General features: G+C 40.3%; 1 protein-coding gene across 1 annotated transcript in view; it reads left to right on the top strand.

Annotated features, from left to right (window-relative positions):
* spire2 (spire-type actin nucleation factor 2) overlaps positions 1–13,227 on the top strand; it is a 53,342-nt gene that overhangs the window by 36,559 nt on the left and 3,556 nt on the right. Inside the window, exons 10-13 of the mRNA XM_084396354.1 lie at positions 10,658–10,782; positions 11,006–11,143; positions 11,244–11,311; positions 11,439–11,466. Of these exons, the coding sequence (XP_084252480.1) occupies positions 10,658–10,782; positions 11,006–11,143; positions 11,244–11,311; positions 11,439–11,466 (359 nt within the window). The remainder of the gene's footprint in view (positions 1–10,657; positions 10,783–11,005; positions 11,144–11,243; positions 11,312–11,438; positions 11,467–13,227) is intronic.

Raw genomic sequence — 13,227 nt, forward strand, 5'->3', positions numbered from 1 at the left:
ACCCTGTATGAGTGAGAGGCGGGGCTCATTTGCATATTCACGGATCCACATATACTAGATAAAGCGAGGGTTTAGAACGTTATTTTAAGGCAAGAATAAAAAAAAATCACACGAAAAAAGTTTAAATATGCTATTTTGATGACCAAAAATTAATTTTAAGGGATAAAATGATTGACTACAGGGGGACTTTAACTTAATAACAATATATTTACCATAAATTACATGCTGGTACTTTTGTGAACACTGATGTGTGATACGGCATTCTCGCTGGTTCGTGTTTTTGAAGTTTGCGCAGAAAGAACTTAAGAGTTTTCTGTTAAAACGGTGTCGTGTTAGCTAAGTTAATAACTAATGATCGTTGCGACAGAAGTGAATCAATCAAACTAACTTTAGCTGGACAATAACTTTATTCTAGAGCTGCTATAAAGCCAAAACACTTTACTTTAATTTCCTATTATCAATGTAAAGCTGCTTTGGAACAATCTACATTGTTAAAAGCGCTATATAAATGAAGAGGACTTGACTTGATAAAAGGAAAGCAGTTCTGTTTTTGAATCAGTTAACTGGAATGAACCCTCTGAACAAACCGATTTGCAAAAGCAAACTGGTATCTGCAAAGCTACACTATGTTGAAAACATCTTGATGATACTTTTTGCTTTTTACAATGTAAATTACACACACCCTGGCACCATTCTGTTCAGTTTAGTTTCATTTTCATGGACATTCAGTTTGTTTTCAATCTTCTTTGTTCAGAATCCCGTCACTCATTTGTCTCCTTTGTTACCGTCATCATTAGTTCATATGTGTCAGCTGTATATGATTAATAATCCTCGTTTTTGTTCCTTCACCTTCACTCCTTCACCGGGGTAACACTTTATAATAACGTTCAGTTGTAAGTCATTTATAAGTTGTTAGTTAACGATGAACTAATCATTTACAGAACATTCATAAATGATTAGCAAGTGATATACTAACGAAAAGTGATATACTAGCAAGTAGATATACTTAAGTATATCTACATACTATGTATGTTTTGTAAATTCCGTTAAAAGTCATTTAAAAGTGATTAGTAAATGATTAACTAATTATTTACGAAACATGACTGTGCGTTCATAAATGATTAATAAGTGATATGGTAATTATTGTATGCATGTTTTGTAGATTCAGTTATAAGTCATTTACAATTGATTTGTAAATGATTAACTAATCATGATTGACTAATCATTTACAAAACATGAATATGCATATCATACATTTGTAATAAATAATGTATTTTTTTAATGTATGTAGCAATTAGAGGGTGCAGAAAGTGTTGTAAATACATTGGATACACGTACAGATCATTTGTAACAGGTAAGTGTAACACATTTACAAGTGGTGAATACTTTCCACTTCAGATTAGGGGATGCAGAAAGTGTTGTAAATGATTTAGTCATGCATTTACACATCATCTATAACAGGTGTTGAACACTGTAGTGTGTAGTGTAAGTGCTGACTGGTGAGGGTATAGACAGCTGTCTTCTGTAGTGTGTAGTGTAGTGTAGTGTAGTGTAGTGTGTACTGCAGTGTAAGTGCTGACTGGTGAGGGTATAGACAGCTGTCTTCTGTAGTGTGTAGTGTAGTGTGTACTAGTGTAGTGTGTACTGCAGTGTAAGTGCTGACTGGTGAGGGTATAGACAGCTGTCTTCTGTAGTGTGTAGTGTAGTGTAGTGTAGTGTGTACTGCAGTGTAAGTGCTGACTGGTGAGGGTATAGACAGCTGTCTTCTGTAGTGTGTAGTGTAGTGTAGTGTAGTGTGTACTGCAGTGTAAGTGCTGACTGGTGAGGGTATAGACAGCTGTCTTCTCTGAAACACATGGAGTCTTTAACCACTGTGCACCTGATGTGAGCAAAACATACAAAAAATGTAACATCATTTATTAAACATTTATGAAACGTATAGTCAGTTTTTGTAAATGATTAGTTAATCATTAACTAATCAATTGCAAATGACTTATAACTGAATCTACAAAACATACATAAAATAATGAACATATCACTTATTAATCATTTATGAACGCATAGTCATGTTTCATAAATGATTAGTTAATCATTTACTAATCACTTGTAAATGACTTGTAACTAAATTTACAAAACATACATAAAATGTTAGTATATCACTTGCTAATCATTTATGAATGTTCTGTAAATGATTAGTTCATCATTAACTAACCACTTATTAATGACTTACAACTGAACGCACTCTTCAAAACATAAAGTAAAATATAGGCGCTCAGCGCAGCCACATCAAATTAAATCAATAATCTTTTCACTGTTCGTCAGTTTGACTCAGCAGTTCCTCTCTGCTCCAGTCATGCTTGAGAGTCCCAGTTTGTGTCTCTCCCGTTCCTCATTTCCTTTTGGTTTTTATCCCGTCTCTCCACACCAATTACTGAAACAAGAGACAGGTGTTTATCATTTGATCTTAACCTACTTACCTGCCGCTCGTCCTCTGGCTCTCTCTCCCGTTGCAGACCTCGCTAAACCACGCCCCCATTGCCACAACGTTGTAGAACAAAACGTCCAAGTATCGTCAAGTTATGTTGTCCACAGGCCTTTTTTTTACTCATAAACTGAAAAACCTCATTATACATTATATATTTACACAAGTAAATGAATGCTGATGCTTCTAGCTACACAAGCTATTTTTTTGTGTGTCAGTATATTACAAAATGCATCAGACTCCAATTCAAAATGCAATACAAGTACGGGTTGCATTTCCAGTGTGCCGTAAGGCAATGTTAATTTCGTTGATGAATACATTTTGTCATCATTTTCGTCAACTAAATTTTTTCACTGATGAAAACGAGACGATTAAAAACCAGTTTTGAATGACAAAAAATATGACAGAAATCTATTTAAATCTAGACAAAACGAGATGAAAATGTTAGGGAGGGATGATTTGGGAAGAGATCCAGTCAGAACTGATGTCCTGTGTGGTAGATGCACACATTTGAACTGTTATGTGCTGATCTACCCAGCGGGACATCATAGACTGTATAAAACAACGTAGTGTCCGTTACATAACCCGAAGGTTCCGGTCATCGCCATCTTGGAAGCGCGTCACTCCCCGATAACCGAAAATGGACAAAAAGGCGGGATTAGCTGAGGTGACGTGACGCTAACAGACAGCAGACAAACGGCTAGTGACAGCAGCGGCAATCCACCTGTCACTTAAGTGGCCACGCCCTTAATTATGCAGAAATTTAAGGCTTAATATAATTTAAACTGATGAGTTATAAAAAAAATCACACCCCTCACAGTTGTCATGAAGGGCAAAATTAGCTATATAGACCAAAACCCAGGGGGGCAGGGTTTCATAAAATATTGAAGCTTCCCCGGGCGCCACCATTGATTAGCGGACCATCACCTGCTGTTAGCATTCCATTGACTCCCATTCATTTTGGCGTCACTTTGATAGCGAATAACTTTACATATGAGGCGTTTAAAGACTCCATTTGTCCATTATTTATTTCTAAAGAAACACGAAAATGTATAAAAGGCTCCATTACCTTGTATCTTACGTTATGGTCCCGTAGAAGCAGTTTTTGTAAAAATAGGCTAACGATTGCGTCATAACCACGCGACTCTCTGTCGCACAGTCGAGAAATTACCGTATGGACAGGAGGAGAAGCTCGCGCGGAATCGGGGGGACGTGGAGGCAAAATGACAAAGTAATTAATCAGAATACTTAGCAAAAGTTTCTCCTGCTCCTAGCTCATGGACACATCCTACTCACACTCTCCGTCCCTGCAAGTTTTGGAAGGGAATGATTCAGATTTCTCTTGGCACAGCTACTAGAAGACAGACGGGTTGCTCGCGTCACATCTACGTCGTCAACCTCAGTTTGAGTCTGCGCAGTACGCTCGACCATCAGGAAGTGAGAGCTTCTAATTGACTTCACTTTTCTCCATTGAAACCTATGGGGTCGCTGTGTCCAGTTTATATACTGTCTATGCCAAAACCCTTTTTTGCGCCAGGCTGCTTTTTTCTGCTGTAAAGTTGGGCATTTTAACATGGGGGTCTATGGGATTGACTTTCTTTTGGAGCCTGTCTCTATCGGCCAATCGATGAAATGCAGTTTAAGTCACTTCCGTGTTGGATTCAAGAGAGAGACCGGAAGGTTGCCACTTGGTCTCATAAAACATTCAAAAATGTAAACGTCTGGGAGAAACAGAAGACCAGAAATATGGATAAATCTGAAAAAGCGTGACGGCGTGAAAAGAGAGCTTAATTCGGTTCGGTTTTCTTTGCGCACACATAAGCCGCCTCTCAGACAGTGCAGGAATATTGAATTGAGGTCTCTTTCGCGTCTTTTTCGTGCTTGAACGGACAAATACACACAAAATTATGTCAAAATGTCAGTTTTGCCAAGAATTCATGTAAACACATTCGGCTATGTCTTAATTGAGCATTGAGTGTATCAGTAGCTATGTTTTCATGACATTGTTTTTATGCGCATTTTGAAGTATTGCATCAGAAATGAGTGATGGAAATGCCAAATTTCGAATAAAAATCCCTTTTTATGAATAAAAGGTTTTACGTTCGCTTGAGGTGGTTTTTGACTTGTGCGAAAATGTGTTCATGCGAATAATGGGAGATGGAAATGCATTTGCCTAATAAATTCTGACGTAGTGAACATTAAAAACACGTGACTAATCGATGTTTCCTCATGATAGGAATTCCGACTCTTTATAGTCCATGCTCAATATGATAGTTTTACCTTACAAATGCTGCTTCGTTTTGCGTGTGTTACTCATCTTGTTTTCTGACCCAATATTTAAGGATGATCTTTTCGCCACATTGCTCGACCACACACATGCCATGCAGTGACTGAATGTTATATTAATGTGTAGCCTATACTGTATGTGCGTGCGACGAATCGCCGGTAATTAAAAACATTAATGTCATCACACACGATTGCACGCACATACACATCAAAATAACATTCAGTTAGTGACTTCTTGACGTGTGGCTGAGCAGTGTAGCGAAAGCATAATAATATTATTCTGTCTTGTGTTAATATACAAAAAGGGAAAACGGCTCTCAGACGGGAACCAACTCTCACCGTTCACTTAAAGCAGCCGGCTCATAGAGCCGACTCATTCGCGAACAACACATCAAGTCACCTTTGTGAATATAGTGCTTTTTACAGTACAGATTGTTTCAAAGCAGCTTTACAGTGATAACAGGTCTGTTTTCTGCTGATGTCATCGTCCAACTCAGTTCAGTTCTCATATAATGGTGTCAATGCAGGCAGATCAATAATATTGTTGAATATTAAATGTCCCCAACTAAGCAAGCCAAAAGGCAAAGGCGACAGTGAACCAAAACTCCATCAGGTGACAGAATGGAGAAAAAAACTTGGGAGAAACCAGTCTGAGTCGGGTGGAGAACTGGCCAACGAACAAACAGTGTATGATTATGATTCAGGCAGCATTACAGGTCAGAAGTCAGATTGGATCAGAACATTCAGAATATTATCCAGTTCCATCTGGTTGAAGATCGGAGTCATCACGCCGGTATGGAGACGGGTTTTGTTGAGGCCTTCGTGTCGTGTTTGTTTGTCGGTGCAGGTCCACCATCTAAATAAATAGTGTGCACACAGAAATGTTCAGGAGCTGGTTTTCAACCTCTGCCCCGTGAGGGTAACACATTATGATGTTTTATTAACAAAGTTCGAGAGGAGCACGTTCAGATAATTAACACAAATGGAGAGCACTCAGCAATCAATGGTAAGAGGTATATATACATCCAGCAGTCTCACCTCAATCCATTGACAGATTAGCAGCATCCCTCCACCACCCCTTCTCCACACTTCTAGTCCTAACCACTTACATACAGGGGGGAGTACTCTCCCCGGACAGCACGCCAAATACGCATTAAACTTTACCCCCTCTAATTGTATGTAAGTGTGAACTCGTGAAACAATACGGGTGCACTAATATGCTTTAATTCATGCCTAACTGATGCACAGATAATCATGTGTATGACTCTTGAAGAACTAAACCATTCATTAAACGAAGTTTTATGTAACAAAGTTCGGGAGGAGCACGTTCAGGTAATCAACCAATCAGCACAAGAGGAAGCCGGTATAAATATACCCTTCCCTCACCTCTGTCCCATGACAGTTTCACAGCATTTGGCCCCGCCCTTTTGCTGTCATGTCTGAGATAGAGCTCTTCCCTTTTGATGACGATTCTTCTTCTTCTTATTACTATAATCCTTCTCCAACCACCAACATCATCGAGCCTCCGTCCTCAAATCGGGGACACCGGCTCACATGATCCACTCCACGCATGCCAAGACGTCGAGGACTCACCATCTCGGGCGAGAAATCCACCATCTCCCTCTTCATCTACCTAAATCTACCATTTTAGATTTGCGTCGAGTCATTTATACCGCCGGTATAATAGCAACAGCGCCCGAGATCCGCCCACAAAGTTACTTGCGTTTTGCGTTTGATACTTGCGTTTCAGATCGTTAAAATAGGACCCATAGAATCTTTATTAGTTGCTGATGCAGTAATAATTAATTAATGGTTTAGTTCTTCATGAGTCATACATTAACACATGATTATTAGTTAAGCATGAATTAATGCATATATTAGTGCACCCGTATTGTAAAGTGTTACCAAGCAAATGGATCGCCGCAATTCACAGAAACATCTAGTCTCCAGGCTGCGAAACGTGGATTTGCAGTTATCATTTTGTGTCAATATGTTGAATTTGAATTTTGGGGTAAAATCTGTATTGGAAATTTTACATTTAGATGTGTCTTTTACTTTCAGATGTGTGCAACTTGTGTTAACGTTGAACATTTATTTTTACTCATAAGCATTTAAAGAAATATAATCATATAAGCTTGTAGGAACAAAATGTTTTGGGTAGCAAAGAGACTATGAGTACTCAAGTGACCTTTTGTACTTCAAATGTCCTATTGTGTACTTCAAGTGTGAAAAATATGTGCGCAGCTCGGATCAAAATAGAGATAGGCGAAATGTGTGAATTTGAGCAGCAGCTAAAAAGAGGAACTTGTAGTAGGCATGGTATTGTTCTGTCTAGATATAATTTATGCCAGACAAGAGATCTTGAACAAAATTGTTTCCTTTTAAGGTAAACGATCTTTTGAGACAGACCAGGATGTGTTTTGTGTATATAAGCTGGGCAAAAGGAGAAGTCGAGCGCGCTTCTCATATCAGACTCTGACTGATGTGTGAACAGCCTTTCTTGCAAGGAATAAAGCTGATCTTTGTTAACCTTTGAGATATCCTACTGTCTTACAATTATTGATAAAAGTTGAGAAAAGAATTTCCACAACAAATCATACCCTATATATTGTATTTTTATATATTGTATTGACAACTCTTCAATTAAATATTTACCATCTCATAATTGTTATATGTTTTTAAATAAACACTGACCAAAATAGACAAGTTTTTGGGCTGGATGATATGATGATATAACACTGATATTTAAGTGATCACATGGATTTAGACCTACCTATATTGTATATATATAAAGCGTTCACAGGCAAACTTGCTGTATGTACTTCCCCGGCATCGAAATCAGGGTCATATAAATGTCAGGAAACACTATTCCTGGCTGCATGTCAAAATGGGGACAAAATGAGGTCCCGTCCTATATTCTTTCTCGTTTGAGAAGCCTCTACACTCGACTCGGATAAGTCACAATAGGGAAGAAACAACAATCACAAATGTTTCATGCTGCATTTAAACCTGGATAGTAGAATTTTAACATTGGAATATTTTAACATTCAAATATTGACACACATCAGGTTTAAAAAAAAAGTTTGTTAACACAAACTTTGATGTTGACTTGAGAAGGCCTGACCATAAATTAATTATCAAGGCTTGACGTTCAAAGGTATTTTTAAAAGCGTGAATTTAAAAGCCATGTAGCTGTCATTTATGTTCAGTTAGTTTGCTGTCATGACGTCTAGTTTTTTTTCATTTATCACATGTGTTTCTTTGTCTGTGTTTGCCACTACTGATCTGTTACCATGGACACTAACACTAATCATCACAGCTGTTCGTCTTTAGTTAATCATCACTGTGTATTTAAGTTCCTACCTTTGTTCTGTTCATTGTCCAGTATTGTTCGTGTTAACATGCTGTCTCGCATGTTGGCTGTCTATATTACTTAAATAAACCTTGTATTATATTCTCATCATCTTCATCTTCCAATGGATTGAGCATTACAGAATACCGGACCAATTAAATTGGGATTACTCCATGAAATTCCCTGCAGTGGCTCAGAAGACCCACAAATGTTTTACCTTTTCAGAGGAGTTTTGCAGTCTCGCTATCCCCTGCCCTTTTGATGATGTGACCCTGAAGTCACTGTTCTGGATCGGGGCAAATTATCATCACCCCGTTGACACCTCTGTACTGAACTGGCAAGAAGCCATCATCAGGTGTCTGGAGAGCGTCCATCTTCGATCTAGGACACAGCCAGTGTCACAATTACCAACTTCTACTGAGGAAGATTCGTGTGAGCCCCCCGCAGACGGAGAGCTACCGCCCGCCACAACGCGTTAGCCAGAGCCCGGGGAGAAGAGGACAGCGCTGACCCTCGCCCCGGAAGTGGAGCTCTACAGGGAGTCTGACCAGGGGTGTGAGCCCGCTACATCAGCAGACGAGGGAGTAGTGACAGCGGAAAATGATAGACTGGCTGATAGACTTCAATAAGGAAGAATTGACCCCCACCTTCATCACTTTTTCTGGACAGCACTAAGAACTGAATGAACTATGATCTCTTCACTTCATTGATCTGCATGGACTGTGTTATCCTTACCGTGGTTCTGTCAAGTTTTGTGGCACCGCGAAGCTCAGCCAGTCCTCCAGCCCCGCCGCTGCCGGAGGTCTACAGCCCTGTGCCGTCTCCGGGGAGTCCCTGTGACGTCGAGCCGCAGGTCATGCATCCAGCGCCAGTGCGAGAGGATCCTGTGGCTCCGCCTCCGGCCTCTGATCTCTTTGCTCCATCTCGGCCTGCCGACCTATCAGCTTCGCTGTGGCTCCTCCCATCTTCGGCCCCACCGGAGACTCTCGTCCTGCTGGCTCCCCCATGGTCAGTCGCCACTCTATTTCCACCACAGACTTGCAGGCCATCCGCTACGCTCCATCCCTCCACCCCTACGGCTGCAGCGGGTTCCTCCTTCCCCTCGACGTCGCCTCTGTCCTCCGTCACACCGGCTCCACCTCAGCCCTCGTGTACTCTGGCTGCGCCTTCAAAGTTTGGCGCTGCGGAATCACCTTGGTCTCCAGCGATGTCGCTCATTTCTATCGGGTCTCCATCTGTGCCTGTGGATCCATCGGCCTTGCCTCCGTTCGGCCGTCCCCCAGTTGTTGTCAGCCTCTGCACTACTGTGGCTCCTCCCTCCCTCTGTGGGTTGTCGGCACTGGCAAGCTCTGGGCCTGTTCTAGCGGACTATCTCAACCATTTCCGCCAGGGGATCGTCGTCATCACTTCACTCCTCTGTCATCTACTGTCACCATCCCTTCACCAGCTCTTCTTCGTCCACCTCTTAAACCCCATCCATCCCTCCCTCTGCCATCTTTTCGTTATGGTGCGAGGTCGCGCCTTGCCGGAGGGGGGTGTGATGTCACATTTATGTTCAGTTAGTTTGCTTTCATGACGTCTAGTTTGTTTTCATTCATCACATGTTACTTTGTCTGTGTTTGCCGGCCACTGATCTGTTACCATGGACACGAACACTAATCATCACAGCTGTTCGTCTTTTAGTTGATCATCACTGTGTATTTAAATTGCTCCCTTTATTCTGTTCATTGTCCAGTATTGTTGTAAACATGCTGTCTTGCATATTGGCTGTTACTGAAATAAACCTTGTATTATATTCTCATCATCTTCATCTTACTTTGGATTTAGCGTTACAGTTGCCTCCAATAGATGTTTAAAGGGATAGTTCACCCAAAAATGAAAATTCTGTCATTAATTACTCATCCTCTTGTAATTTCAAACCCGTAAGACCTTCGTTCATCTTTGGAACACAAATTAAGATATTTTTTATGAAATCCGATGGCTAAGGGGCGCGCATTCACGAGAACACCACAACGCATGCGTGCAGGAGCTGGCGTTCTGACATGTGACCTACAAGCAGAGGAAGACGCACGCGAGGTTACGCATGCGTTGTGGTGTTAGGCATGTCGGAGACTGATACGTAAGAAAATAAATTGTTGAATAAAGACTGGGTTTTTTTTGCTGCACAAAAAGTATCCTCGTCGCTTCATAAAATTAAGGCTGAACCACTGTAGTCACATGGACTATTTTAATGATGTCTTTCCTACCTTTCTGGGCCTTCAAAGTGTTAATTAAATAGCTTTCAATGGAGCCCCCCCTGAGCCATCGGATTTCATCAAAAATATCTTCATTTGTGTTCCGAAGATGAACGAAGATCTTACGGGTAATTAATGACAGAATTTTTGGCTGAACTATCCCTTTAAGCTAGAATATTTTAGCATCTTTGAGCACATTGATAGCATGTTTAAGCAGATTTAGCAGACGGTATACTGTATATATAAAGATGCCTGACTGTCTTTCTCTCTTCTCCACTTTTTTCTTTTTCTTTTTTTCTCCAGCCTCATTCCCTGTGTTTGACAGGATGCCCCAGTCCACCTGTCCCTCCTTTAGCTCAGATGACAGAAGCAATGAAGGTGCAGGAAGTGCTGCAGCGTCTCACGGGCTCTCGAGACGTCAGTGGATGGTCAGTGGTATTGGTATTTTGCCCCAGTTCTTAAAGGAATTAAGTGTGCAGCATCTGTAACATGCTGTTGATTACCACAGACAATTATTTCCCTTTGTTTCTTTAAACAAACATATTTAACAAAATTTCCCCTATAGTGATCTATTGTAAGTGGACTACATTATTGTAAAATTGTTACAGACTGAAGGACCTGAGTCTTCTTCTTTATCTCCCTCCCATACAGGAGGAATTCTGTCATCCAGTCGACAGTCTGGCCTTAACAGTGGATGAGGTCATCAACGTGCGCCGGATACTTGTCAAGGCTGAGATGGAGAAATACATGCAGAACAAAGAGCTTTTTAATAATCTGAGGAAGGGCAAGGTGTGAATGTCTGTATGATTCATGGATAATTTGAGTAACATCAGTCCAACAGTCCAATGAAAACTGTGTTTGTCTTTGTTTTGTTCATCTTGTTTCTTAGATATGTTGCTGTTGTCGAGTAAAGTTTCCACTGTTTTCATGGCCGTCCAGGTGCCTCCTGTGTAAAAGGTCTCAGTTTAATTTTCATAAATATTTAAATAGATATTATATATCATAGATAATAACTGGAACAAGGAATATTAACATGTTCTGATTCACTGTTTTGAACATTCAGTTGTGATTCTTTCTCTTTTAGGTCTGTCTGCAACAGTTGTAGTGCAAAGGTACTAAATATTTATTTCATATAAACCTCATTAAGCTCTATAATAGCACATGTGTCAAACTCCGCTGCTGTAGGGCTGCTGTCCTGCAGACTGTAAGTCCAACCAGCTCCAAAACACCTGCCTGGACGTTCCATCTCAAAGACCCTGATTAGCTGGTTCAGGTGTTTAATTAGGGTTGGAGCTGAACTCTGCAGGACAGTAGGCAAATCCCAAACAGCATTTTTGCACCCTTCAAGGGCACTTCGGGAAGGGGCGCCATTTATAGGGGCGTTCCAAAAAAAAGTGAACAACCGAATCCCTTCACGAAGGGCCCTTCCACTAGTCCGTTAGTGAAGGGAACATGAGATGGTCACTTCAAGGAAGTAATTTAATCATTTATGGTCATGTGACCCAGGGTGACCTTGTGATTCATGTTAAATCTAGTTGGAGTTAACGTATAAACAGAATAATTTAATTTGTTTTGTTTTGTTGTGATAAATTACACACATTTTTGTCATGCATTTCATATTAAGTTTAAAAAAAGTTTCATAGGTAAGAAATGTGTTTAATGCTTTATGTTTAGTGCTTAACTTACAGAGTTAGGAGCAGATGAGGAACACACACACACACACATAAAAGCAATGTATATTTATCTGTATCAAATTAACAGCAAAAATAAGATATTCCTGTTGTCGCTGCCTTTTGCGTTGTCATGGCAACACTCCATGTGAAGCTAATGAGGAAATGATGTGGTCTTTAGTTGCTCCCTTCGCCAAGTGCGTTCCAAACTACATTGAGACGCAAGTGCCCTGCTGTCTCCAAAGTCCCACTTCTGCACAAAGGCTCTGCACTTCGGAGTGAGTAGGGCACAGGGATGCTCACTTCCCATTGGAATTTGCCCAGTGGCCCTCCAGGAACTGAGTTTGACACCACAAAATTTTTCAATGTTTAGTGTCATATGTCAATGTAACAAAGATGTTACTTTACAACCTTGGCCATCCACATATCATGAGGAGTTCTCACCAAATGATCCTTCAAATCAAATCAAATCAAATTTTATTTGTAGAGCGCCTAACAACAGCCAGAAGGTGCACAAGGCGCTTTCCAGTAAAACCAATAGACAACAATAAATAAAAACATAAATGTGCATAAAATAACAGTCAAATAGGAAGCTACGTGTTGAAAGCTTGTCTGAATAGGTGTGTTTTCAACTGGGATTTGAAAACACTCAACACGGTAATGCTTCGTAGGTATTGCGGAAGAGCGTTCCACAGCTTTGGGCCCTGGACGGCAAATGACCGGCCTCCAAACTTTTTATATTTAAACTTGGGAGTGACCAGAGAGGTGTGTTCAGAGGAGCGCAGAGTTCTGGCAGGTTGGTAGACCGTTAGTAATTCAGCAAGGTATGCCGGTGCCAGACCATTAATGGCCTTGAACACAAACAGCAGGCTTGGTTCCCTTAGTCCAACTGTTTTTTCTTCAGCAAACAGATTTGACATTGGACGCTGTATAAAAGTTGTTGACATTTTTTTTCTTATCAGCATCTTTTGAGGCCTGAAATCATATTTTCATATTGAAAGTTTACATTTTTTTAGTTATCTATATCAATGTTGACATCTGCCAGTAATAGATGAATTTACTCCAAAATATAATAATTGTTTGATTGGATGCACAGCCTTCATTGTCAGCAACAAATTATATCTTCCAAAAGCAAATTGCGAACTTGCTTTTTGCATGATTATTGTATTATATGTTATGTTATAACATAATTGTTATATGTCT

This window comes from Rutilus rutilus (genome assembly GCF_951802725.1).
Source record: "Rutilus rutilus genome assembly, chromosome: 23".
Lineage (NCBI taxonomy): Eukaryota > Metazoa > Chordata > Actinopteri > Cypriniformes > Leuciscidae > Rutilus > Rutilus rutilus.